Below are 24,992 nucleotides of genomic sequence, written 5' to 3'. Positions count from 1 at the left end.
GTAAAAGACAGGTGAATGAGTGCTGCATCTTGCCTAAACTGGGAAGTCATTGAACTGCTTGATTGGCAGGATCTGCTCACTGACTTACCCTAAAAGCTGGGGGGGAACTGCCCCTTTCTCCTGCATTTGGTGGGCATGAACTGTTTGTTCAGGGAGGTAATTCTAAAGTCTGTTTGGTTATTGTGAAGTGTTTTTGTAACAATTGGTAAAAGATGCTTCTGCATAGTTCCCAATGACTGCATGGAGTTCACTTTGCCATTTCCTGCCTTGGATTGGCGCTTGTAGGTAATTGTTTGAATAAAAAGCATCCAAACAGAGCTTCTGCACAAATGGAAACTTGTTGCTTAACAGAAGTGTTTACCGGAACTGGTAGAGAAGTTGCTGGAAGTAAAAGCTCTGCATTTGCCCAGTTAGAGATGTGTTTATCTTGCACTAAAATTCTTAGAGAGCACAGAAGAGCTAAAGACCTAGCAGCCATTTTCAGAGGAGCTGCTGCTGAGAAATGAAGATTTTTAGGAGCCTTTCTGCTTTTATAGGTTTTCATAGTCCCTTACTTAATAGTAGGATTATTTACATTATATCTTAGTTTTTTGTTCAGGTGATTCCTGTACAATATGACATTTTGCTCAGCTGAAAAGTAAAAATAGATCTGCAGGTATAATTGTGGGCAGTGCAAGCCATGGAATTAAACAGTCATGAGGAAATAGGGAAGGAAGCAGGCTATTTTTTAGCATTCTGTCTAAAATTGCTAGGTTTTAGCAATAGGAACTTGTGAGCTACAGTTTTCAGCAGTTAAAGAAGAAAATAAAATGTAAACAGAACTGAGGCTGCTCTCTCTAAATACAGCTGCAGGATAAACACCTCTGCAGAAAGGCAAATTTAGAGAGGATTTCTGTGTCCAAGTATGAAACCCAAGTTTGTGTTACAGTCCTTTTGTTGGCAGTTTTGTGTTTGTGAAGGCAGTCCTCAGAGTTCTTTTATTTTATGACTCTTGTACCACTTTTAGTTTGCTCTGTTAAGCAGTGCATTGTGCAATAATTAGCTCCATGCTTTGATTCTCAGCTATTATTTTTAATGAGTCTTGAGAAGAGTAACCTGTGGGAGAACTGCATGCTTTGTTTGTTACCATCCCCATGGAACTGTACATGCATCTAATCTGGATGAGTTCATAGAAGCCCTCAATTTTGAGTAATATGGCTATTTTCTTCTTCATAGGACTGAGTTTGCCCTAAAAGAAATCATGTCATCAGGAGGAGCTGAAGATGATATTCCTCAAGCAGAGAGGAAAACAGTGACAGACTTTTGCTACTTACTGGATAAATCTAAACAGCTATTTAATGGCTTAAGGTTAGTGCATTTTGATACTATTCCTTCAGAAAAGCATTAGAACATAACACTTTAGTATGTGAGTGATGCTGAAGTCAGTTGTACAATGAACATTTCAAACTCAAACCCCAGTAAGTTTGTGTAGGAGAGAACAGTGTGCACCTATGTATGGGTAGTTTTGGACCGTGTGTGTCAGAATGTAGGAGTAGAGGTTCACACATTTCTTCTGAGACAGTAGGGAAGGAAATGTGGGAAAGGAGAGCTGAATATCTCAGGTCAGTTTACTTAGTAAACTACTAGTTGAAAATCTGTGAAATGGATACAATTCGTACTGAAATCTTGTGTGTGAAGTACACAATTAAGGGCTAGGTGTGGCTGTATACAGTCAACAGCATGCAATTCCAAAACCCCACAGTCTCTGTACCAAGAAAGGAATGAGAAGGATCAGCCCAGGTGAGAGAAAAGTGCAGAGGGAATAATCTGGGAGAAGAAATTTAGGAAATGACGAACAGAAACATCCAAACCATACCTTATATGTGTCTAGGGAAACAAATGCTTAATCCCAATTGTGGAAAAATGTAAAATCTGCATTTATCTCCAAAACATCTGCAGTAACATCCAGAAAGTAGAGCTGTTTTGTCAGCACCAGTGAGAAAGGGAGTAAGAGTAAGGAGAGTTCAAGGAAAATAGTTCATGTTTGGACAGTGATACAGGCATCCTGTTTATGTCAGTATATGCTGAGTTAAAGACTATATTCAAGAGCTGGTTTATTTCTAAGCTTTGCTGTCAAGTCTCTTAAGCAACATGGTTTTTAGCTCCTATCTTGTTGGCAGTTCAGCATCTTACTGGTCTCTGAGTAATACTGTATGTTTGGGCCCATATAGCTTGCTGTTATTCAAACACAGATGGTTAGCAAAGATGTTTTTAATTCCTCCACCCCCTGCTATTGATAATCCTTTCATGTGCTTTAGAAGTTGATTACCAAGTCCAAAACAAACTATTTGTGCTCCAAAATCTGAATGGTAAATGGGCAGTAGAGACAAGGAGTTCTTGATGATTGCTTTCGACACCCCATGAAACAGTCTAAAGCAAAAGGACTGAGATCTTGAGGCCAGGATTTCCATTATATATATGCCATTATATTGACTTTCTGATGTAGCTTGCTTGAAATTTTGGCTTGAGTCACTGAAGAGTACAAATTAATACAGTTCATGTCTGGATTCATGATGCTCAAGTTTAGATCGCAGAGATGGCAGAGTACCTACAGCCATTCTGTCTTTTTCTTTGGGCATGGAGTGAGTTAGTAGTTGTATCAGATTTCCAGATGAGAGATGCAGTTTCTGTATGTATCTGTGGTACTTTGCCAAAAAGAAACATTTTTATCCAGCTACATGAAAAGAAAATGGAAATTACCTTTGGATGAAATCCGGGCAATAAAAATAGAGAGATGGGCTTCAGCAGCTGGCTCTGCTGTGTGAAAATAAGAACATACCACAGGGAGCCTGCCTCTGACCTTACTTTAACTTGACACAATAAATGTAGTTGTTTCTTGCACTGAACCTGACCCCTGTTTCACCTGTAAGAGCTGTGATTCCTTTGGGCATAATGACTGGATAAAGCAGCATTATAATTTTCAGGTGTCTCCTCTGGTAGTGCTTGTTCTCTTCTGGGTAGTTCGCCTGGAAATGGTATCCTAATTCTTAGTTCAGTGCCTTGCTTTTCCCTCTAGCATAAGAAATGCATTCGATGCATGCCTGCCTTGTTGTGTTTTGAGGACGATGATGGCCTTTGCTGCTGTGTTGTATGCCATTCCCTTGTCCCTACCGTGTTTCATGGAAAAGAAGTGATGGTGGAGGGAGAGGAGAGCAATGATTTCCTTCCCGAAACCTCCTCTGGGCACTTCAGCAACAGGGAGCTGAGCCTATAGCTGTGTTGGCAGCTGCTTAGCTGTTGCTGCTGCCAAAAATGCAAGGGCTCAGCCTGCCACGTCTTTGTTTCAGTAGCATTTCCTTCCTCTCTTCCCAATACAGCTGCCAAATACAGCATTTGAGGAAAACATATGATGATCTGCCAAGGTTGCTGCTCCAAAGTATACTTCATGCTCACAGTACCACTGATACAGTACTTTTGTGGCCGTGCCTGCTAGAATAACTTAGAGGGGATGTTGTCTTTCTAGTGTCCCTACTCCCTTTTTGAACTCCCTGAGCTGTAAGTTAGAAACAACTGTTAATGAATCAGGTTCCAATTGCTCTTTTCTCTCCTTTTCCCACTCCCATTTACTTTTTTTCTTAGAAAAAAGGCTGGAAAGAGGGAGTGTGTTAGGAAGCAGTTTTTTGTGGTGTACTGTCACCAGTTCTTATTTTATTTTAAAAGTGCTTAAATGTGTCAGTATCACAGAGAAGCTTGGTGCTTTAAGAAATGAAAAGACTTTCCACGTATATCATACTTTCCCCGAAAAGGTCTCATTGTGCAGGCTGCAAGAATCACCACTGCTGTCCTTTTGCGGAAAGAGGTGATAGTGTTTAACCATTTATTTTGTAGACTTTTAGTAAGATGCAAGTTGAAAGTCTTAGTTCTGTTCCATGCTGCTGCTGATTCAGAAACACCAGGACCCCATTGGCTTCATGTAATGCAGGCTGTAGCCAGTGTGGTAGTGGGAAGGGACTGACTTGTCACACCACTTGCATCAGTAAGGGAAGTTACTGTGAGTGGTGCTGGTGTGCTTACTGTCTTGGTGGGTTATTAGATGTGATGGGGAAGCTACACCGCATGCCGTTATCCCACTGCTGCTTAGGTTCTGGGAATAGGAGCTTGTAATTACTACAAGCCTAGGAACATAAAAGGAAGTTGTCTTTTTTATCACCTGTCAAAACTGTGAATGTGTTTAAAGCTTTGAATGTTAAACTTACAGTTATTCTAACCTTCCTTTTCAAAGCGTGCTGCTGAGTCTCTAGGACTTTCTCAACATCTTTGTATCTCTGGAAGTTGTCCCTTTGTGACAACTTCCATGTGGTGCTGTCCAGACAAACCTCAGCACCTTTAAATGCTTTTCAGCCAGCATTACCTGGCTTCTGCCAACAGCATGGATGAAATGAACGACTGACAGAAAATTGAGTATGAGCACATAAGTAGAGCTGGTCTTTGCTGAGACTATAAGCAAGAATTGGATAAAATTCTGGGCTGCCTGTGGAATTTATCCACCAGCCACTCTGCTGTGGCAAGGGAACCGGTCTTCAGTGTGAGAAACCCATCTTTTTAGAACATCTGAGTTTGTGTCTTCATGTCCAGTTTGGAATGTCTTAAAAGCCAAGAAACTGGAAACAGTTTCCACTGGGTTGGAGTTGGAAGGTTGGAGGCTATTGTAATGAAGTGTGTATCTGTCTTCCTTGTCTGGATAGAACTGTGCTAAATCAAAGCATCTCTGTTCCCTCCCCTGCATCTGGATTCCTTCTTGCTGCCACTTCCTCCCTCTGGTAAAGCTCATAGTCATCGGTAGGAGAGGAGTGAGTATCCAGACCACTGCCTGTTCTGTTCCCAGCATCCTTAGCCAGGCACATCCTGGGGAAAGCTGTCTCTTGCCTTTTTCTCTCTATATTACTCCAGTATCCTCCTGTAGCTCAGGAAGCAGCAAAATGTCGTGCTATAATATAGGTCTTTCACTCTTAAGTTGGGTGTGTATTTGCTTCTGGATCATATATTCCCTGTCTCCTTCAGTGAGAGGAGCTGCATTAATAATCCACTCTGCAACCAACCGAGTCTTTAGTATTCTTTTGGGTGATTTTTTTACCAAATAATGCAGATCCTCTCGTCTGATTAAAAAAAAAACCCTGCACTAAATGTCCTCTTTTGCTTATGCATCCGTTTTCTCACAGCAAAATTTCTTGGTACGTGGGAGTGACATGCATGATGTTCAGAACACAAAACAGTGAATGGATGGCAGCAGTGGCAGCTCTTGTCTGCAAAAACCTATGGTGAAACCACGGTAATGCATTGTCATAAATGAAGTTTTATTACAGCCATGTCAGAATACTATGAAAAGAACAAGTGCTACTGTCTGTTTCCATGGAGATCTTTCCTATTCCCTGGGGAGCTGAGGAATTGCATGGTTATTGTGCAGCTATGCCAGCTGCAATTAGGCGAACACGCTACTTGAGAAATACACATGTGGACACCCAGCAGCGACTGTGGACAACAGCAGCAAACACATGGGCCCTGTGCTCACAAGGGCTTCTTAAAATGCCCCTGATTCTCATCTCTTCAAAAAGCAGAGCAGGGGGTTGAGGCAGGTTTTGTAAGAATGCTGAGGCTCCTACAGAGGAAGGTGCAGCACTGATGGGGAGACAGAGGTGCATGAGGGAAGATGGCAGGTGAGGTGTAAAGACTGTATTAGCTAATGATGAGGGATATAAGCATCATCAGCAAATAGTTACCTGCTTATTTCTTAATTTGTGCATATACCTACTTCTCAGTGTTTGAGAGAAGAAGGGTATATTTCTTGTTTCCTTGTGTTAGACCTTTGCTCAGATGTCCCCAGCAACTTGGCCTTGAAAGCCCAATTTACTACTGGTAGGGTTCTTGGAGTCAACTTGCTAATTCAGTCATTCTTTAGGTTAGTGCCAGGGACCCTGGAATTTTTTATTATTTTTTTTAAATGATTAATTTTAGAGTTGTTTTGTATTTGTATTTCCTTTTTTTTCTTAACATTGAAGCTTGAGTATGTGCTAATCAAATTTAACACTACCTCTTGCTGTATCAAAGCCTGTAGTGTATCTTGGGCATGTATTTGGACACTTTCTTAACTTCATCTGTTTAGTTAAAATATTTACATCTATTACAACAATAGAAAGTGGTAAATCATTTACTGCACTGTGTGTATCAAGCTATATTTGGATGAAGATGTCTGTGCCCTGAAGCACATGGTTATACTCCTGTTTACCCCTCTCTACACCAAAGTACGTTCCAAGTTGTTGAGCAGCCAATTGCAAGTTTTGGGGGATTTTTTTAATTATTATTTCAGTGGGTTTTTATGTAAAATCCTGCCCAAATTCCTTGGCATCTTCATACAACAGCAGCAGCAGGTACTGGAATGGATTTCTAGGCTGGTAAGAGTCACAGTTGATAACAGATACATTTTACATGTACTAACTAAGCTAGGCCCTTCAAGCTGTGTGGGAAGTACAGCTGGCTGATGAGGAAAGGAGTATTAATTTCCTTTTCTACCTAGGGTGCTGTTAAAGCAATTACAGTGAGCAGAAATGCGCCAGTATGCTGCTCTGGAAATAGCAGTGTACTGCTTTGCTTGCCTTACTCCTCCAGAGGACATGGTGTGGTTTCCAAAAGGGGGTGTTTCCCTCAGTCTTGACCTCCCAGGCTTCGTAGTGGAATATGCTGCTTTTCCATGCCCATCTCCTGAAGACTGGGATGCCGGATGGTATGTTAACCAGCACAGTGATTTGAAAGAGCATTCCCTGAAGAAGTCATTCTTGAATCCAATGAAAGATTATGCCGTCTTGAAAAAGCTGTTCCACTTGTAGAGTGGAACACCTCCAGCTTCAGAATGGATTTGTAGGCAACAAGTGCTTAGTGAGACTTGAGGGTTTTGGTCTTCTCTGTTGCATTTATTCTAAGATTCAAGTAACTCCAGGTGAGAGCCTTCTGCTAGGACTGCGAGTACAAACCTTCAAAGCTACAATCCTTAGGACTGCATCATAGTTGTGAGGTGGAGGGAAATATATCACACTGTGGAAATGGAGTGCAGGTATGAAAGCAGAACTGAACTGGATTGACTAACTCACTTATAGCACTGGAGACTGAGGTGGGAAAAACAGAAGGTCTCAGGTTCTGCCATGTCATTTGAGTTAAGAGGGTGACATATTCTGTGGTGATATGTGACATGTAACCCAACATTTGAAAAGCGACTAGAGAATTCCTCTGAAAGTAGGAAGCAATAATTAGATGACAGCACTGAAGAGTTTTTTTTCTCCCCCCAATGCTGCTTTCTCACATCTATGCATATGCAGTCTTTCCTGGTATATAAAATTAATATGCTGTCTGTTTTGTGGCATGTTTTTAGGGATTCTATGGTCAGATCATGATGTATGTGCTTCCTACAAGCTCAACAGGATTTCCTTGCAGATTCCAGTAGCAGCAGGTTTTGAGAATACACAGTAATCATGGTTCTTGTTGTTCTGGGTGCAGGCAGAGTTATAAAACATTTCAAGTCAATTCTGAACAAAACTATTCTGACATGGACACAAATCTGCTGCTGTCACGCTGGGTTGGCTGGGATCTACTCCCTAACTTTGCATTTGTCATGTCTCTGTTGCAGGGATTTACCACAGTATGGGCAAAAGCAGTGGCAATCTTATTTTGGGCGAACATTTGACGTTTACACCAAACTCTGGAAATTTCAACAGCAGCATCGGTAAGGGAATGTTGTAGGCAGACATGTTCCATGGATTTAAGTGTAACTTTAATCCCTGCTATGCCTCGGGCCCCCAGTTAAGATTGAGATTTCACTGTGTTATTCAAGCATGAAGGGAGAGAATAGTCACTTCCTGTAGCGCTCACTGTCTAATGAAATAAAATGTTGCAGAGTTTCCAGTGTGACTTTTTTAACGAAACCTTTAGCTCTACATGAATGCATGTTGCTTTAATGTATTACCAAGGAGAAGTTTCTGCAGTGCAGAACCCATCTGGAATGGTGTGAAGCATCTTGCTGCAGCGTGGGCTCTGATCTTTCACACCTTACATTGGCTGCGTAGTCTGAGTGTTCTCCTGGGAAGTTGTGACCTTTTGTTGTGTGTATTTTGTGCAACATACTTATGTCTAGCTCTTGCAAGTTTATGCAAGATAAGTGGTCCTTGCTCTGCTGTGTGTATGTGGTGCTCTTGGCTCCATGAGGGGCTGCTGCTGGGAATGCTACACCAGTAATAAAAGCTGAATTTGTGCATACAACGGATCTTTGTCTTGTCTGATGTTCTGAGGCATTCTGGAATGTCTTATAATCTTTCTTTTCTCTCTTCCAAAATAGACAAATATTGGACAATCGGTATGGGTTGAAGCGGTGGCAAATTGGGGAAATTGCTTCCAAGATTGGGCAGCTCTATTACCATTATTAGTAAGTAAGCACAGAAAAGGTTTCAGCGGGGAAATGTAGTGTTCGTGGCAGTTCCATGCCAAGCACTTGGATACTCAGTCAGGGTAAATCAATATATTTGTTGAGTTATGATGCCTGTTTCTGAATGAGAAGGCCCTTGGGGCTCATGGGGGTGCTGCAGAGAAAGACACCTGTAAGCCTGATACCATACTGCTAGTCATATTGATATTGCCAGAGGACTTGTCTCCCATGCATGCTGCATTTTACTCTTATACAAAAGTGACTTACAAATCTGGGAGCTTAATCTTCTTTTAAACTTTTCAATTAACCTGTCACCTGTACATATGGGTACAGGATGGGCAGATTTGATTGTTATCTGATGTGGAATCCAAGCTCTGAAACCTGCCTTCCCAGCAGGCACAAAGGGTCAGAGTCTGGCTTTCATATGATGTCTCTTGAAGAGGGAGTTTTGCCATTGATGCACAAGATGGTTGAGGGGGCAAGAAGGGAGGGTTTGGTGTGGATTTCTGTCTGAAGCAGTGAGCTAATCTGATTCTTCTCTGCAGCTTGCGCACGTCGGAAACCAGCTATCTCAATGAAGCTTTCTCCTTCTATTCAGCAATTAGGCAGAGGTCATACTACTCCCAAGTCAACAAAGAAGACAGGTAAGTCTGAATGAACGCCTTTGTTTTTTCAAGTCTAGAAGGGTGTATGAAAGCAGGAAATAACTAAACTGTGAGAGCATAACTGGAATAAAATCAGTGTTGTTGAAGGAAGTTTCTTTTAATCTCCTGCCATGATTAAAAACCTCAATACAAAAAGCACTGCTTTTTATATACTTTTGCTATTATGATTGGAGGAATAGTCTATTATCTGGTCCTGGCTAGAAAGCTGTTAGCCCCAAAGTTTTGTCATTTTGGGTCCTGAGCAGCATCAGTGCTGGGACCTGGCATGCTGTGGCTGGAAGATAGGTCAGTTGGGCTGAAGCAAAGGAACCTATTTGATTCTAATCAGGCTTTTCAGGGGAACATCAGTTAGTACTGCAGTACAACAGCCCTCTGTAACTGACTGGGACAAGGTCCAAGAGCTTCAGGAGGCGTAACGTCTTCCTTTTAAGATGCTGTACTGAGAAAGGTACACTCAAAGCAGAGCTCTGAGTGTACAAAAATGTGCTGCCTGCCAAGAACATAGATATAAATAAGAATAGGTAGAGAACTCGGTTCTGGATCCTGATCTTGCATTTTAGCCAGTAAACCTCATAAAAGAAGAATGATCTGAAGTCATCATGAAGATAAATGCAGAAGGTTAGTTAAGGAGTTTCCTACCAAGGATTCAAGGATCTCTGGACTTCAGCTAATTGCACGTCTCTAGTCTTGCTGATGTCTAAACACAATTACCTCTCCTGCCACAGTAAGATGAAAGTTTCCCTGGTCTGTTCTGATACCTGTTAATCCTATTCTCTCTTAAAAAAATCTCTCAGTTTCAGTCTGAGTGCTTGAGCTGTTTCAGACAAGGTAGGATTGACCAAACGTGTTTCTAGATGCTGTCAGAAGGTTTTAGAAATGGATGAGTAATTATGGGCTATGCTGACTTGCAGATCTCTTAAGTTGTCGCATGTGGGTGAACTGAGCCAGCTGTGATTATCATGTGGTGCACTGGGGTCAGATAGTGCCCATGAACTGACAAAAGGTTTGAAGAGCCAGCGGTTATATCTGACTCCCATGCCTGTTCTCATGTAAGGAGACTGTGGGGAAAGGGGGAGGCTGTGGCTTTCTTGATGTATGTTTTATGTCCCTGTGCTCAATTTTAAGTAAACCTCTCAGCAGCCAGGTAGCTATTGATCTTCACATGAATTCAGTTAGAACTCTTAATCTGCAGAGTGTTCAGCCTTGCTCTGGTCTTAAACTCCTCCTCTCCCTTACCCTTGCTGCCTTACCTGTGTTCTATTTTAATCTCAAGTTTGGCTGTGGTGTTTTTGTTGTTGTGTTTAGGCCTGAATTAGTGGTTAAGAAGCTGCGTTACTATGCAAGGTTTATAGTGGTTTGTCTCTTGCTCAACAAAATGGATGTTGTAAAGGACCTTGTAAAGGTATGTTAAAATGAGGATAAAAGTGATAAGGGGGGGAGGTTGATGGCTTTTCAGGGCTTTTCTTGTAATTAAGGAATCCATAATATAGTCTATTTCAGTTGAAATATCACTCATTAGATATAATATTAGCTGCCGCTGCAGTACAGCTTTTCTTTTTTTTTCCCCCCCTTCATTTAATGGATTGTGCTGTTGGATGCCACAGAAGGAAGGAATAATATGGCTAGAGCTATGGAAAGATTCAGTATGATGTCACCATTTGGCTAGAGAAAAGCTTTACAAATGTATATATTAGGAATAAATCGTAAGATGCATGTTATTAATCTGAAAACATGGGGATCATCTGATAACTCTGAGTACATCTTAATTCCTGTCGAGGATTTAAGACACTGGTGGAATCTTCCCCAGCAAGTCTCCATATCACACTGTTACTTGGAAAGCCAGTGTCTCCTAGCTTGATGTTGTGCTCATTTCTCTTCCCTTCCAAACTGCTATCACTCAATCCTGTGTCTAGAACACATCCTGAATACATTTTGCACCTTCCAGAGACTCATCAGAATTAAACTTTGCCAAATGATGTAGATACTGCTATGACATTGGAGAGGCTGGATCTGCATATGTCTCTGCTATGGGAGTAAAGCACTGAATGCCTACAGACACCTTAGGTACAACAAATAGAGTGCAGGCTAAAGTTGATCAGCGCTCTTCTACTATAGGTGGCATCCAACATAATGAGTATCTTCTGTGAATCAGACGTTTAATAATGACACTTCAAGCTCAGATGATTTGATAGCATTGTTTGAACACCAAGTAAAAATATTCTAATTGATGCAGGGTGGATAGGGAGATACCCTTTAATGACAAGAAAGGAACCCTGGCCTCTTCCCAGTACAAACTGGCATCTGTAGCTGAAAGCCTCTGAGCCTCAGGATGGCAGGCAGTGTGCTCATGTTTGGTGTAGTGTTAGATCGTCCTGCGGGGAGCCAGGGAGTTGGACTTGATAATCCTTATGGGTCCCTTCCAACTCGAGATCTGCGATGCTTCTCCTGACAGCATATGCTTCCCAAACCTCTCTAACAACCTTGCTGCAAGCAGCTTCTGGTATTGACAGTTTTGTGTAGGTTGCATTACTGTCTTGGTGTCTAAGCTTACTTGAACTGCTAGCTTAGCTTAGCAGCAGCTAAAAAAGCCATACCATTCACTTTCTCAGTGTATTTAAAGTTACTTGTAAGCTGAAATTTGAGTCCTTGGTATCCATAGCTTATGGTAATAACCAGTGACATAGCTGTATGTGAGTGGGATAGTTATACTTAACTCCAGATATTCTTTGCATTTGGACCTACTTAAAAGACACTTTGCATTGCCAAAACTCAGTGTAACATTGTCATTCTGTCTCCTAAAGAGCGCGTTTTGGCTGGCATGTTAGTCATAAATGTGCTGCATATGTTCTCAAGTAATTATTTTTTTTCTTTATTATTCTTAAAGGCCAGCACTGCTATCCAAATTGTAAAGTTACTGCCTGTTAAGCTCTCAGTTTAAGAGGTGACTGTGACTGTCTTTGAACTTTTTACATCAGGAGCTGTCAGATGAAATTGAAGACTACACTCATCGTTTCAATACTGAAGATCAGGTGGAGTGGAACCTGGTTCTTCAGGAAGTGGCAGCGTTTATCGAGGTTAGAATACCATTCCCTTTTAGTAGTTAGTTTAAAACGAAAATCTGCTGACTTGTTCACCAAAGTGTGCCTGTATCACCAGTTCTGTGTGGTAAGCAGATGTGCCACGTGCAGGGACAGTGTTCCTCTCCAATTTAATCACTGAAATGTGTGCACAGTAGTGGAAGAGTAACAGATGTTAAAGTGTCTGAAGAGCCAGACCTGGTCATGTAACACATTGAAGGCAGATGCGTGAAGCTGAGAGGCACTTGGTCACGTTATTGTTTTTGCTCTTGGTTGTCATGGCCAGTAATTCAGAGACAGTGCTAACTCTGGTTCTGTTGTTGTGGAAGCCAATCCAATCTGCTGATGTTTTGATTGTGTTTCAAAGTGTACTTTGTTGGAGTACTGGTCTATTGCGCTGGCAATGCATAAGCAGTATATAGTGGAAAATAGGGTGTAAGCATGGCAGTCAACTGATAGGCTTTTAGCATAGTTGTAATGTGACCAACTTCTAAAGCTTATTAGAAGGAGAATATCTTTTTTATTCTGTTAAATGAGTCAGTGTTCTACTTCCCTCCTTTTGTACAAGATGTCACTGTGTAACATGAGGATTTGTTTAAATATTGCCAGCATGGATGGCAGCATTACCATTTGCTCATCTCCTTTGCTATTTATTTCTAGGAAGTAAAGGCAAACTAAAATAGTGCAGGGTCCTTCTGTATTAGGAATGTTTAGTTTGTTCTGTGTGAATTTGTAAGGCTGTTGGTGACATTTGGTTCCTCGGGTACGGAAAAGCTGAAGCAGAGTTTGTGTCATTTCGGGAAGTATGTTTTTCTGTTTGCTGTACCTTCATGTGCTTGTACCATGTATTTGTTTGCAGTCCCTTAGAGCTGTTGCTTTTCCAGGTGGTAGGGCATTGCTCTATTGCCTGCATACAAGTATATGTGTGGCAAATTAATTTTAAAGGTCTGCCTCAGTTATGAAACGTTTACTGTAAGTGACAAGACCTTTGGACTTCTCTCTGACTGCAAATCTGTACGTTTTCTTGAATCCCTGATTTATTCTGGTTGCTTTTTTTAGGCAGACCCTGTCATGGTTTTAAATGATGACAACACCATTGTAATCACCTCTAACAGGCTTTCTGAAACAGGAGCTCCGTTGCTAGAGCAGGGAATGATAGTGGGACAGCTTGCTCTTGCGGATGCGCTCATTATTGGGAACTGCAACAACCAGGTAAAAGAAATTCTGGGGACTTGGGTTTGTATGTTTGGAGTTCAGAATCTTTCCCCATGTGACAACCCTTCTGATCAGACAACGGAGATTCCAAGAGAGGCAAACATGAGAATATTTTGATTGTGATGTATGCAGTGGCACCAAGAAGAAGAGATTCTCAGAAATAAGAATTAAAAACAAAATTAGTTATTAGACCTGTGGTACTGACCTCTTATTGCTTATATTCATCAGGTTAATTAAAGTAGATACTATTGATTTTCACATACTGGATGTTTCTTAATAACATTCAAACTCAAGAGGCCTCTGGCATGAGTCTAGAAAAAGCCTGACTTAGACTTTCACATGACATACTCCAGCTTGTTGCAACTCCAGTCACAACAGGAAGGGACTTTCAAAAGACATTCAAGATCTTGTTTTTTAGATGATGATAGTGAAGTTGTACAGACTTCATGACTCTTTTTTCAGGTAAGCAAGGGAGTTGTATCTAAACTGCAGTTTGTGTATCTTTTCCGATTTTGTCTGAAGTCCATAGTACACAGCAGTTTCAGCACTTGTTTTGGAAACACCCCAGAAAAGTCCTGTAATTTGCAAAGTGAGGGGTCTGCACACCAGTGAACTGTCCTGGTAGAACAGCAATAAATAGCCTTTGTCTTCTGTGAGCTCTTCTAAAAGTCATTCATGTGTCTTTAGAGAGTCAGGAATGAGACTGGCAGATCCCCGAGGGACATAAATGGTCTGTCTGGTGTGCAGTTGAATCTCTTACCTGGATAATTCCACAGAATCACTGTTTAATCTGTATTTGGCAGAATAAACTGTTTGACTCTTTTGCAGGTCAAGTTCAGTGAGTTAACAATTGATATGTTCCGAATGCTACAAGCACTTGAAAGGGAACCAATGAATTTAGCATCACAAATGAACAAACCTGGAATGCAGGTAAGTTCCATTTCAGTGATGAACCTGGCCACAGATCTGAACTGGGCTTTTTTTGTTTATTTTGTTCTAAATGGTGTACTCTTTCAGTTCTGTCACTGTGCAGAGCAGGTTAGTAAAGCTGATGTAACCCTTACTAGGAGTTAGTGAAGAGTAGCTCAAACCTGTGGAGTTTGATCCATGTTATGTCTTCCCCCACTTCCCTTCTTTTTTTTTCTCCTTAGTAAACCTTCAGTAGTGCTAAAAATAGCAGAAACAAATATTTGGGCATCATTTCACAACTGGTTTACATTGGTTTAGCTGAGGTACTTCTGCAGAGGTGCACTGCCTGTCCTTACCCATATACACTCAGCCCTTCCTTTGTTTTTACTCTAGCAATCATGCAGCTAGCTAAGTTCATCAGCTTGCTAAGTCATCTGAAAGTCAGATATTCCCTTCAGAGAAAGCATACAATATATTTTACATGGAGACAAAAGGAAATACATAGATTTTAATTTATTTAATTGAGATGAAGAGTGGTTTTTTTTTTCACTCCTTTCTTGGATGATGCTTGAGAAGATAAGAAACATTCAGGTAACAAATGCAAATGTTGGATAATATGACGTTCTGGCTCAAACCTGTGCATCTTGCTTTACTGTGTAGTAGGAAATGCAGCATGGACAGACCATTTGTTGTGTTGAAGATTGAATAATCTAATAAATAGAAATCTAAAGGCTTATGAAACTGCTTTGTAATATACGGTTGTTGGGTTCTTTGTCTTGTTTGTTGTTTTTAACAGGAATCAACGGAGAAACCAGCCAGGCGAGAAAACCCCCATAAATATCTACTTTATAAACCAACTTTCAGCCAGCTTTATACATTTTTAGCAGCATCATTTAAGGTTTGTGAAATTAGTGAATTTATTTGTAATAGAAAAATACCCAGAATGGTATGTGACACTACATAAAATGTGTTTGAGAGAATCTTTTATACGTCAGGATAATGAAGCCTTCTTAAAATGTTCAATATGATCTTCAGAGGGGATGGAAATATTATAGATCGGTGTAATTTGTATAATAAAGGCAATTCTGTTGACTGCTGTGAAGGGAGAGGAAAAAAAATCATTTTAGAACAGAAACCCAGCTTGCTGTTGCACAGGAGTTGTATCATTGCTACAATACAGCCACCTTCAAAGTGAAGCTTGAACAACAGCTCTGCAAGCAGCTTTAGTAGTAGCTGTCCAGGATCCAGTGTGGTGCATGGCAATACTATGGAAAGCCTTAAGTAGTGTGATGTAATGTAATAGTTACATATGATTTAATCTTACCCAGTAATTTTATTTGTGTGTATGTAGGTACACACGTGTATATAAAGACATTTATATTTATATATACAGACATACATATATAAAATAAGTGTTTCCTATCTATATTATATAGGAAATATTTCTTAGATAAGAGATCTGGAGAACAGAAGAATCTTAAGAGTATTCTTCTAGTTCATGTTGTGCCAAACAGTCCAAAATCAGGGAATTATGCCAAGAAACTGATGCTTTTAAGCACTGCGTACCTGGTAGGTCTCCAGTTCTATATCCCATTCAAATTTTCTCTCCTGCACAAGCTATATTCTTATCTGCCTGTCTTTTGTTACCCACTGTTCTCTTCTATGTAAGTGATCTATACATTTGTAAACTTTTAATACAGTTACTTTGGTTATTTAAATTTAATAAAGTTGCTGGGCTCATTACGCTTAATTATGACTGCACAAGTCAGCAACTTGGGATTTAGTAGGAAAAGGAGCCTATGAATCCATGTAAAGAAGCAAGTTTTAGTCTCTTTTGAGAAACAACTGTAAAGAAACAGCTGGTGAAGTGAAGGAAGTGCTTCCTCTTACTACTTAAGAGTTTGGGTGCCTGCATGCTCGGCCTTTTGCAGAAATTAAAAGCATCTGTTTCCTCATGCAGGCAGCCCATTAGAAAGGTGGAAAGCAGATTTCTTTTACAGGTCTATCCAGTAACCTGGACGTGTTGTGCTTGTTGTCCAGCTGAGAAGGGTCTGGGGAAGAGGCAGATGTTGCAGACTCTAGGGTATTTGGAAACAAAGAACTTCCTTTAGGATCCTGAATTGTTTGGGAGTTAGGGTCTGCGTGGATTGTGGCAGCTTTTGATTTCCGTATCTTGGAAAGCTATCGGATCAGGCGAGATAGCAAAAGTCTGTGTGAAAGCAGATGCTTTTTTTAGTGCTGCTTGAGCCTCTGGTATCAGCCTAGAGGCCTGTGTGAGGGGAAAAAAAGTATGCACATATCATCAGTTCACATTTTTGTCTGTGCACTCACCTATATGAAGGGTGTATGTGGTGGGGAAGGGTATATACACGTTTGAAGAACAGCATGAAGGGAAGCCAGAAGCAGGAGCAGCACAATCTTAAATGTCAATGTATTAATGAAGGTGATGACTGAATATTAAAATAAACTTACACATTTCTTCCCTTGCCACTCTTCTCTTTATCTGAATTTCAGGAGCTGCCTGCAAACAGTGTACTGCTGATTTACTTGTCGGCCACGGGCGTGTTTCCATCAGGTCGTTCGGATAGTGAAGGTACAATAAAGGAATGCTCCCTGTCATGAACAGGGCTTGAATTCTCTTTATGTTCCAGGACAAGTGACCAAGAAAGATGTCAAAAAGCTCCTTTTAAAAGACAAGTCAATTTTATTCTCCTGTCTACTTAGTAAGATAGTCTTTTTATTCCACAAACAATAGTTAATTCCCTTGTGTTTTAATTAGTGTGCATTAACCTGAGACCTTTTCAAAGGGCATACCCAGTTTTTGATGCATCTGAAGTGTTAAAAGCTTCACCAATTTTGAAGACCACGTGGCTCAGTTGATGCATCGGTGCAAAGTTAATAAAATGGCTGAATGGCACTTTGTGATTCTTTCCAATCTCCAGTACTATAAGAACATACGGTTAGGAGATGGGTGGTAAAAGGGCTGAAGCATCTGCAGGGACTGTTCTATTTGCACGCTTGTTAACCTGACAATTCAAGCCCTTCTCATGATTTCTGACAATTCCCCTCACCTCATCCTCCTGTTCTTTGCAACCTAGCAGAATATTTGGATGCAGCTGCAATCTAAAAGCTGAAAACTGGTTGGCTGAATAAACACAGTCGAAAGATCTATTTCTATAATTTAAGGAGGAAAAAAACATCCTAAATGTCCTACACGCCTCATCTATTTGAGACTTGCATTCCTTTATAAGATGCATGCCTTGTCCATCCCAGTGCATGATTTACAGAGCTCTCAAAATGTTGAAAGAAAAAAAAATCCCTGTCAGCTCTGGATTGTGGCAGTGATTTTTTTTAAATGCTTTTAACATTTTACCTCTTGCTGCAACTTGGTGATAGGTTCTAACTAAACTGTGTTCTTTAAAGCCTGTGGTATGTCCACTTCACTGCATGTGTTGTTTCAGCTTGGTACCTTACTGTAGAGGCATCCAGGCTCTGTCATCTGAAGAGCTGCATACTCAGACTTCACTTTTCATTCAATGAATCCCATTACAACTGCATTCTTTTAATAAGGTAGTGTAGTCTGCACAGACAAAAAAGTTCTACCTTATTAAAAGGGAGAGCAGCTGCAAGTTGCACCATTTATTGCCTGTAAGCCATTTGTGTTTGATGGATCGCATTTGTAACAATGCTGAATTAATGTATGTTCTGTTCCTGATTTTGTGTTCCCAAAGCTTCCCTTAAAACGGAAAGGTGTCTTATGTATCCAAACCTGAAAATACTGCATTTGGTGACCAAACAAGGGTCAACCAACTCTGCAGATGTGTAACAGAAAGAGGAAATCCTAATGCTTTATTTTACTAATGTTAGTGGCACTTCATACCCATAGCAATGGCAGAAGAATTTTCTGGTATCTCTAGTACTTTTTTCTTTGTGGTAGGATTTTATATTGTTTATAGCCATTACTTCCATCCTTGCTCCCCATCACGCAGTTAGTGGGTAGCTCAGTTGTGCAAACTTAGCGGAGTATTTCTTTAGTTTACCCTCAGAACACACACCCAGGTGGTGTGTGTGCAAAAGTGGTGAATTCTGTATTTGAAATCATAAAATAGATAAACCTTTGCTGTGGATTTGAAATCTGGTTATAAGTTTTGTCCTTTCTAGGAGTACTGAAAGCTTATTCATTCTGAGCTCTCTCTTCTCCACTTTGCAGTGTTGTAACTGCAGATGATAGTATTATATCTGTTCTGAGAGGCTACAGGGATTTTTATTGATTTAGCCTCATTTTTGATGAGATTCTGAATCTAGACTATGCTAGCTTATACAGTAATTTTACAAAGGTATTGATTTTCCCATATGAAATGTGTAATGGGTTTTAATCTTTTTGCTACGTAGTGCAACAAGAGCCAATATTTGGATCTTTTGTACTATGTTCATGGATAAATAGCAAAGAAATAAATGAGAGATTATGAAGTTGCATTGCTTGCTTATATTCGATACCTGCTGAAACTACTAAAAATGTATAAAACTGAATCTGTAGTTAGTAAAGTCTCCACATTCCTTCATCTCCTCCTTACAAGTGCAGTAGTTCCGATTCACTTAGTTTTCTGGGATGTGTGGTTGCTTCCTGCCTTTCATATAATCGTTAAATCCATAGCAGAGGTGAGTTGCCTGTGCTAATTTGAACTTTCTTTTTTGCCATGTGTAGGTCCGTATGATTTTGGTGGTGTTCTGACAAATAGCAACCGGGACATTATAAATGGGGATGCTATCCACAAGCGAAACCAATCTTACAAGGAGATGCACTGGTAAGTCTCATGAGTGTGGCAACTGCAAATCAGAAGACTTTGTCTTTAATAGAGGAAAAAAGCATCAAAGCCTCTTGAATTCAAATTCTTCAGTGTAAGATATCATAATATAGATTGACTTGAAGTTAAACAATTAGAAATTAGTATCCAGCTCTAAATGATGATTTAAGCACTCAGAAAGTATTACTGTGACAATGTAAACTCTGTATTACTGGAGAACTTCAAAGTAATGGTGCATGGCTTCTCAAGAAGATAAAACATCTCTTGCTGGGAAAGAGCTAGTAAGAAGTCCAACAGCCCATATTAGAGAGAACAACAAAATAGTTCTGCAGTTACTCTCTGAGGATGAATCTGAGTACTGGGGCATGGGGGATTTGCTTGCTTTTTATCTGGACATGGGCCAGCTGCGTGTCTAAGAACCTTGTGCAGTGTCACAGCTCTGCAGCAATTCTAGTGCTCTGTGAAGCATCACTTTCTTTTTCCAGTCTTCACCCTGGAGATCTCTACCCTTTCACAAGAAAGCCCCTGTTTATCATTGTGGACTCTTCAAACAGTGTCGCCTATAAGGTAAGGCTCTTGAAGGCAGGTACTGGTCTGACAGGATACAGTGTCAACCCCTAGTTAGCTTACACTTTTAACAGGCTATTTTTTTAAACAGTTTGTATTCAGTCTTTCTTTTCTTTTGAGGTTGTGCATGCTAGTCAGGATCTGATCCTATGAATAGGAACAAGAAGGAGAAGCACATGAACAGCCGCTCATTGGAAAGTAATAAATCCTCCTGGAGGGAAAAAAGGTTCAAGATTTCCAAGGTCTCTGGTGGGAGGTTTATTTTTGTTATATACCAAAGACAAATCTTGGTGTGTGTGCATGGGGGAGGGAGATAACTAATATGCTTTTCTTTTTTCCAGTCATCCAAAACTCAGTTGCTTTTAAGGAACAGAAAGGAGTCAAAGCATTGAGCTTGATCTTGTAAAAACTCAGGGTGTCAGTGTCTGAAAAGTATCTGAACCAAGGAAATAACCAGACTCAAATTAGCATCCAGTGTTACTGTAGAGTGGTATATACTTGGACACTGAGCCTGCTTCCTAGGGTGCTATGGACTTGCAGTAGAATTATGCCATGCCAAATCACCTTTGGGAATCTCCAATTCGGGTAATACAGAAGCAGGCATTTTCAGTCTTAGTTGCCAGTTGAATCTGGATAGCATTACAACATTTATTTCGTTTGTGAATGGGATATTAAGAGTGTGCTATATCTGGGGAAAGTGCCACTTCCTTCTGTCTCCCTTTTTATAGCTCCATTATGTGCAGTGAGAAAAGTGAACGTTCACAGCTGAATTTCAGAGGAGGAATAGGGACGTCTAGTGGCCAGATGAACTTGGTTCTTGTTCAGTATCCACAGTCTGTGTTACTTGTTTTAAAGGCACTTGTTGGCCAATGAGAGGTGCCAAATCAGTGATCAGTGTGATTCAGAATAGTGATGTATTGAGCCAGGGAACTTTTAGCTGACAGTCTCAAAAATGATCTGGCCTCCCTGTAGGGTTTTTGGTTTGTTGTATTGTAATGCATTTCAAAGAGCTTTTAAAATGTTACTGCATTTAACTTCACCACACTAGATTTCAGTGCAGATCTGCTTTTCATTAAATTCACTTCCCTGCTTAAAGTCAGGCAAATATAATTGGAATTATTTGTCTTTCTGAGAAAATGAGGATTTGGTAGGAATTTATGTTCTTTGTTCTGCAGTGAACTGACCATCAGTAGAATGTGAAGTACATAGAAAGTAAAACACGCCGGTGCTCTATCTGTTAAGCACACGGAGCAGCTGGTGTGAGAGGAGTCCAAACCTGCCTGTACGTAAGGAGTATAGAAATGTGAATTCTGGAAGTATTTCAGAACAGGATTATGGAAGTGGCTGCTAGGAGCTCTGACCCAGATCAGAATCATGTGGGCACAACTGCGAAGAATCTAAAAAGAGAATGAACAGGGGAGAAAAAACCAAGAGCATGGACCCCATTAAAAAGATCTATTCGGCTTCTGAGGGCTCTACATTCACCTTCACAATCTGTTGCCACTGAACCCAGGCAGATAGATGTGTGGGGATGGGTTTGGGTGTTCTGTTTTCAGCTGAAGGTAGATGGCAGAGCTCTCGATCTTGCTGTTTTCTAGTCCTTGTAAATTCCTGTCTGTCATCATTCTGTGCGTGCTTATGTGCTTGGCTCCCTGTCGCCAGAATGTACCAATAGCGCTGTCCTGTGACTGTCCTCTGGGTGTGTTGTGAGAGGCTTTGGAGACTCAAGCAGTGGCATGAACAGAGGTTCTGTGCAACAGTGTGAGAAGGTGAAGTCACTGCATTTACTGACTTTTTTCCACATGGCTTCTCTGATCTTTTCTGATAGGACAGTAACTATCCTGACATTTAAATGTCACCGCTAGCAGTACTGGCAGTAACAGCAACTGCTCACACATCCTTTTCTACAGCCCATTTCTGCTCTCCTGCATGCATTCTCATCCTCTCCTTCTCTCTGGAGGGCTTAAATGGTGATGACTGAAAGTAAGTCCTGCCAGGAAGTGACTTGCCAGTTTGTCAAATCAGCAGCACTTGAACAGCTTCCTCCCCTATATATTTAGCTGAAAGTGGAAGATTACTGCAAATCCAGCATATCTACTTAAAGCCACGATTTTTTTTTTAACACTTACATTTAAATATAGATGGCTGTGTTCTTGAAAGCTACCACTGTATATGTGGGTGAAATAATATTTTTAAATCAGTATCTTCCTGTAGCTGTGGTTGTCTACGATTATGGTCAAATGCAGAGGCCTTAAAAATCTAAACCAAGACACAAACTCTGGCCAGTAAGAATGCAAGGCCTTTGTCAGTGATGTGGTGTAAATACTCAGCTTAGTAAAGCTTACATGTGAAGTGACTTCTTTTGGAGATGATGGGTAGTTCTTTTTTGGAAAGAGATGTACATGAAATGCATTTTTGAAAGCAGCAATGCTTCTGGTCTCTTGAATAGTGAAGTAAAAAAAAAGAGTTGATTTTGAAACAGAAACGTGTTTTACCCTTTTTGGAGTTTTCCATGCACGGAAAGGTCCTTATCTAGAGCTACTACCAACATCTAGACTGCAGGGCAGGTTTTCCTGGTGCACCCTGTGGTCCTCTGCTCCACGCCATGGCTATCTGTTGCATATGTGCCCACAGTGTTTCTGTGGAAACTGGGAGCAGAGGAGGTGGTGGTGAGTGAATCCTGGTGTTTGCTTGGGCTGTGGTAGGCAGTTGTGTCTGGGCAGGAGCTGACACAGGAACCTGAAAGCTTGAGAGTTTTAAGCTCCTGGATCTGTAGTTCAGATGTAGCGACTGGCATGAGCAGTTGTCTTCCAAAGAGCACGTGCTGTGTTAAACCGTGTAGTTTCTCCCCTTTGCAGGACTTACTAGCTCTGTTGACTTACCTCTGCTGGGACAGACTCCAAAATGATCTCAGATACTGTCAGTGAGTAATACCTTTCCTGAGATACATGAGTGATCCTTGGGTTTGCTTTACAGCTGTAGACAGTGTTTAATTGCATTGTCATTTTTACTGGTGCAAAGTCTGCTTTGGTCTCTAACTGGGTGATACAAGGCAGGACTAAACACTGCATCTGCTCATGAATACTAAGCATACATGTAACCTGCCAGTATTCAGTGTATTCAGTTCAAGCTGGCACTGTCTGGGGTGACTCCTGGAGTGTTTTGTTGTAGCACAGTTTTACTAATTACTGTGCTGCCCTGCAGTTACTGTCTTCATGGTAATGGTCTTTTTTTCATCATTAGGGACAAACCTTAGTATCTAGCATTATAAATCTCCCTTGGGCCCTTAATGAAATAGAAGGGGGTTTAGGACTAGTCAGCACTCTGTCAGATATAGGAAATGTTTTATTTTGATTAGATTACTGTCTTTGGTATTTAGCACACTTAGTTTCACTCAATGAATTTAATCTTATGTAATTGCAGTATACTGCCTGGATGGGAAAGTTCCATTTGAATTAAGCAGAAACCAGAAGGAATAAAATAGTTAGCTTTTTAATGATTCTACACAAGCAAATAGTTCTGGCGATGTATACCTTACATTTATAACCTGCTAGTTTTAAGAATATAATCTGCAGGCGTGTGTGTTGCACTTGTGTGCTCTGGATGCATGGTTTGAATGTGTGCTCTGGCAGGATGCAGACAGGATCATTTACATTTGCTACGGCTTTGCAAGCCTTCAGTTTTAAGAAAGCTGTTTTGGTGAGACATACAACAGCTGATGAGGTTGTGTAAGTGAATTGCTGTTTTCTTGGTGGTAATTATTACCAGTCAGGATACCTGCCAGACAGGTACACAGCAGGACTGTTATCAGGGCAATGTCAATGAAATTGGACAACAGCATCTTTGAGGTTTCTGGAGAAATTCTTGTGCAATATTTAAGGTGCTGGTGGAAGGTGCATGAAATGAGTATGGTGAAATGAGGCTTCAGTAGAGCAGATGTTAAAGTTACGACATACTTGCTTTACGGGAAGTTTATTTCAAAACTGTCCTCCACTGTGTTTCATCAGACATAGTTCCTCCTGCTAGGAAGAAAAGGGGAAAGAAATGACTGCGGATAGCTCAGTTGGTATTGAGGAAATATACTAGATGTGGTTTGACCTGAAAGCCAGGGGCTTTCACTTCTACTGCAGAACATGATTTAGTTTTCTTTTTTTTCCAAGTAACATATTTCTATGAAAAGCCATATTTCCATGAAATTAGTGTCTGCTATCAGCAGCTGTGAAATAGAGAATTAGAATTCCTTTAAAATGTAATGGGTTATATTCCTTCTGTGCTGTGATCTATGAGTAAGTCAACTTGTCATCCTTACTGCTGATACTGAACTGTGTGACGAGCATTAGTGTCTTCTCTGTCATTAATAGTCTTTGTTTGTGCCCTTAACCTGCTGAATATTCAAAAGCAAAGTGACCATCAGTCCTTCAAAATTCTTATCTGTTACAGAATTTCACAAACCTATTCGGACAACCACTGGTGTGCTTGCTTTCTCCAACAGCTTATCCAAAAGCACTACAAGGTATGTGTAGTATTGCATTTCTTAACAACTTGCAGTTGCATCATATATCTATTCCAAACAAATACAACTTAGATTTTTCAGGAAAACATCGCTTTTCACCACTACGTAATCCCTAAATCAGATTAACATTCCCTGAAGCAGCATGATAAAGTTTAGTTACTGTTTGTGGCAAGTAATTTATTCTAATGATGGTATTTCTACAGATAGTTTCAACAAGTGCTGGGAGGCAAAGTCTCCTCTACATGGACAATAAGGAAAGTGCCAGCCCAGTGCTGGGAATGATTATCATGATTATTAGCACTTTGGGTAGCTCTATTAGTCCCAGAAAGTGAGCAGAGGCCCTGGGAAGGTGCATTTATAGTAGGAACAGGCAATGAAACTTTATATTCTTAAGTCTTTGTGACTACTATAAAACATAAATCATTCCAGACTTTCTTATTGGAATTTGTCTTGTTAAGGTTATTATCCATCACAAAGACAAGTACAAAGGTTTAACTTAAGCCATACAAAGTAATTTTAGGCCAGTATCATGAGAGAATGTGCGAGAAGTGGAAGCTTCTCATTCGTTTTGAAATGATTCCTGTTATTTAGTCAAAACTTAAGTAGAAAATAAGTACTGTAATATTGAAATAACCCCAAACAAACATACCCCAAAACAACATGCCGTGTGCCCATGTCCTGAAAAAAACCCACCAAAGCAAGCCAGTAATCCTTGCTGAGGAGGAAGTGGCCTTCCTCTTTGGGCACGTGCTCTTATGTACATTGCCTTTCTTTTTGACTTCCCGGTTGATTGAG

General features: G+C 40.5%; 1 protein-coding gene across 1 annotated transcript in view; it reads left to right on the top strand.

Moving 5' to 3' along the window:
• The first annotated feature begins 1,221 nt into the window (after nucleotides 1-1,221).
• SCAI (suppressor of cancer cell invasion) overlaps nucleotides 1,222-24,992 on the top strand; it is a 26,070-nt gene continuing 2,299 nt past the window's right edge. The window contains exons 1-13 of the mRNA XM_010019726.1: nucleotides 1,222-1,347; nucleotides 7,655-7,750; nucleotides 8,360-8,446; nucleotides 8,992-9,090; nucleotides 10,417-10,513; nucleotides 12,087-12,185; nucleotides 13,248-13,400; nucleotides 14,232-14,333; nucleotides 15,109-15,210; nucleotides 16,827-16,905; nucleotides 19,018-19,117; nucleotides 19,603-19,684; nucleotides 24,125-24,197. Coding sequence (XP_010018028.1) covers nucleotides 1,241-1,347; nucleotides 7,655-7,750; nucleotides 8,360-8,446; nucleotides 8,992-9,090; nucleotides 10,417-10,513; nucleotides 12,087-12,185; nucleotides 13,248-13,400; nucleotides 14,232-14,333; nucleotides 15,109-15,210; nucleotides 16,827-16,905; nucleotides 19,018-19,117; nucleotides 19,603-19,684; nucleotides 24,125-24,197 — 1,276 coding nt within the window. The 5' untranslated portion in view covers nucleotides 1,222-1,240. The remainder of the gene's footprint in view (nucleotides 1,348-7,654; nucleotides 7,751-8,359; nucleotides 8,447-8,991; nucleotides 9,091-10,416; nucleotides 10,514-12,086; nucleotides 12,186-13,247; nucleotides 13,401-14,231; nucleotides 14,334-15,108; nucleotides 15,211-16,826; nucleotides 16,906-19,017; nucleotides 19,118-19,602; nucleotides 19,685-24,124; nucleotides 24,198-24,992) is intronic.

The sequence above is a fragment of the Nestor notabilis genome, unplaced genomic scaffold, assembly GCF_000696875.1.
Source record: "Nestor notabilis isolate BGI_N333 unplaced genomic scaffold, ASM69687v1 scaffold30268, whole genome shotgun sequence".
Classification (NCBI taxonomy): Eukaryota; Metazoa; Chordata; class Aves; order Psittaciformes; family Psittacidae; genus Nestor; species Nestor notabilis.
The sequence above is the reverse complement of the archived record's forward strand: the minus strand, read 5'-3'. Positions and strand labels throughout refer to the sequence as shown.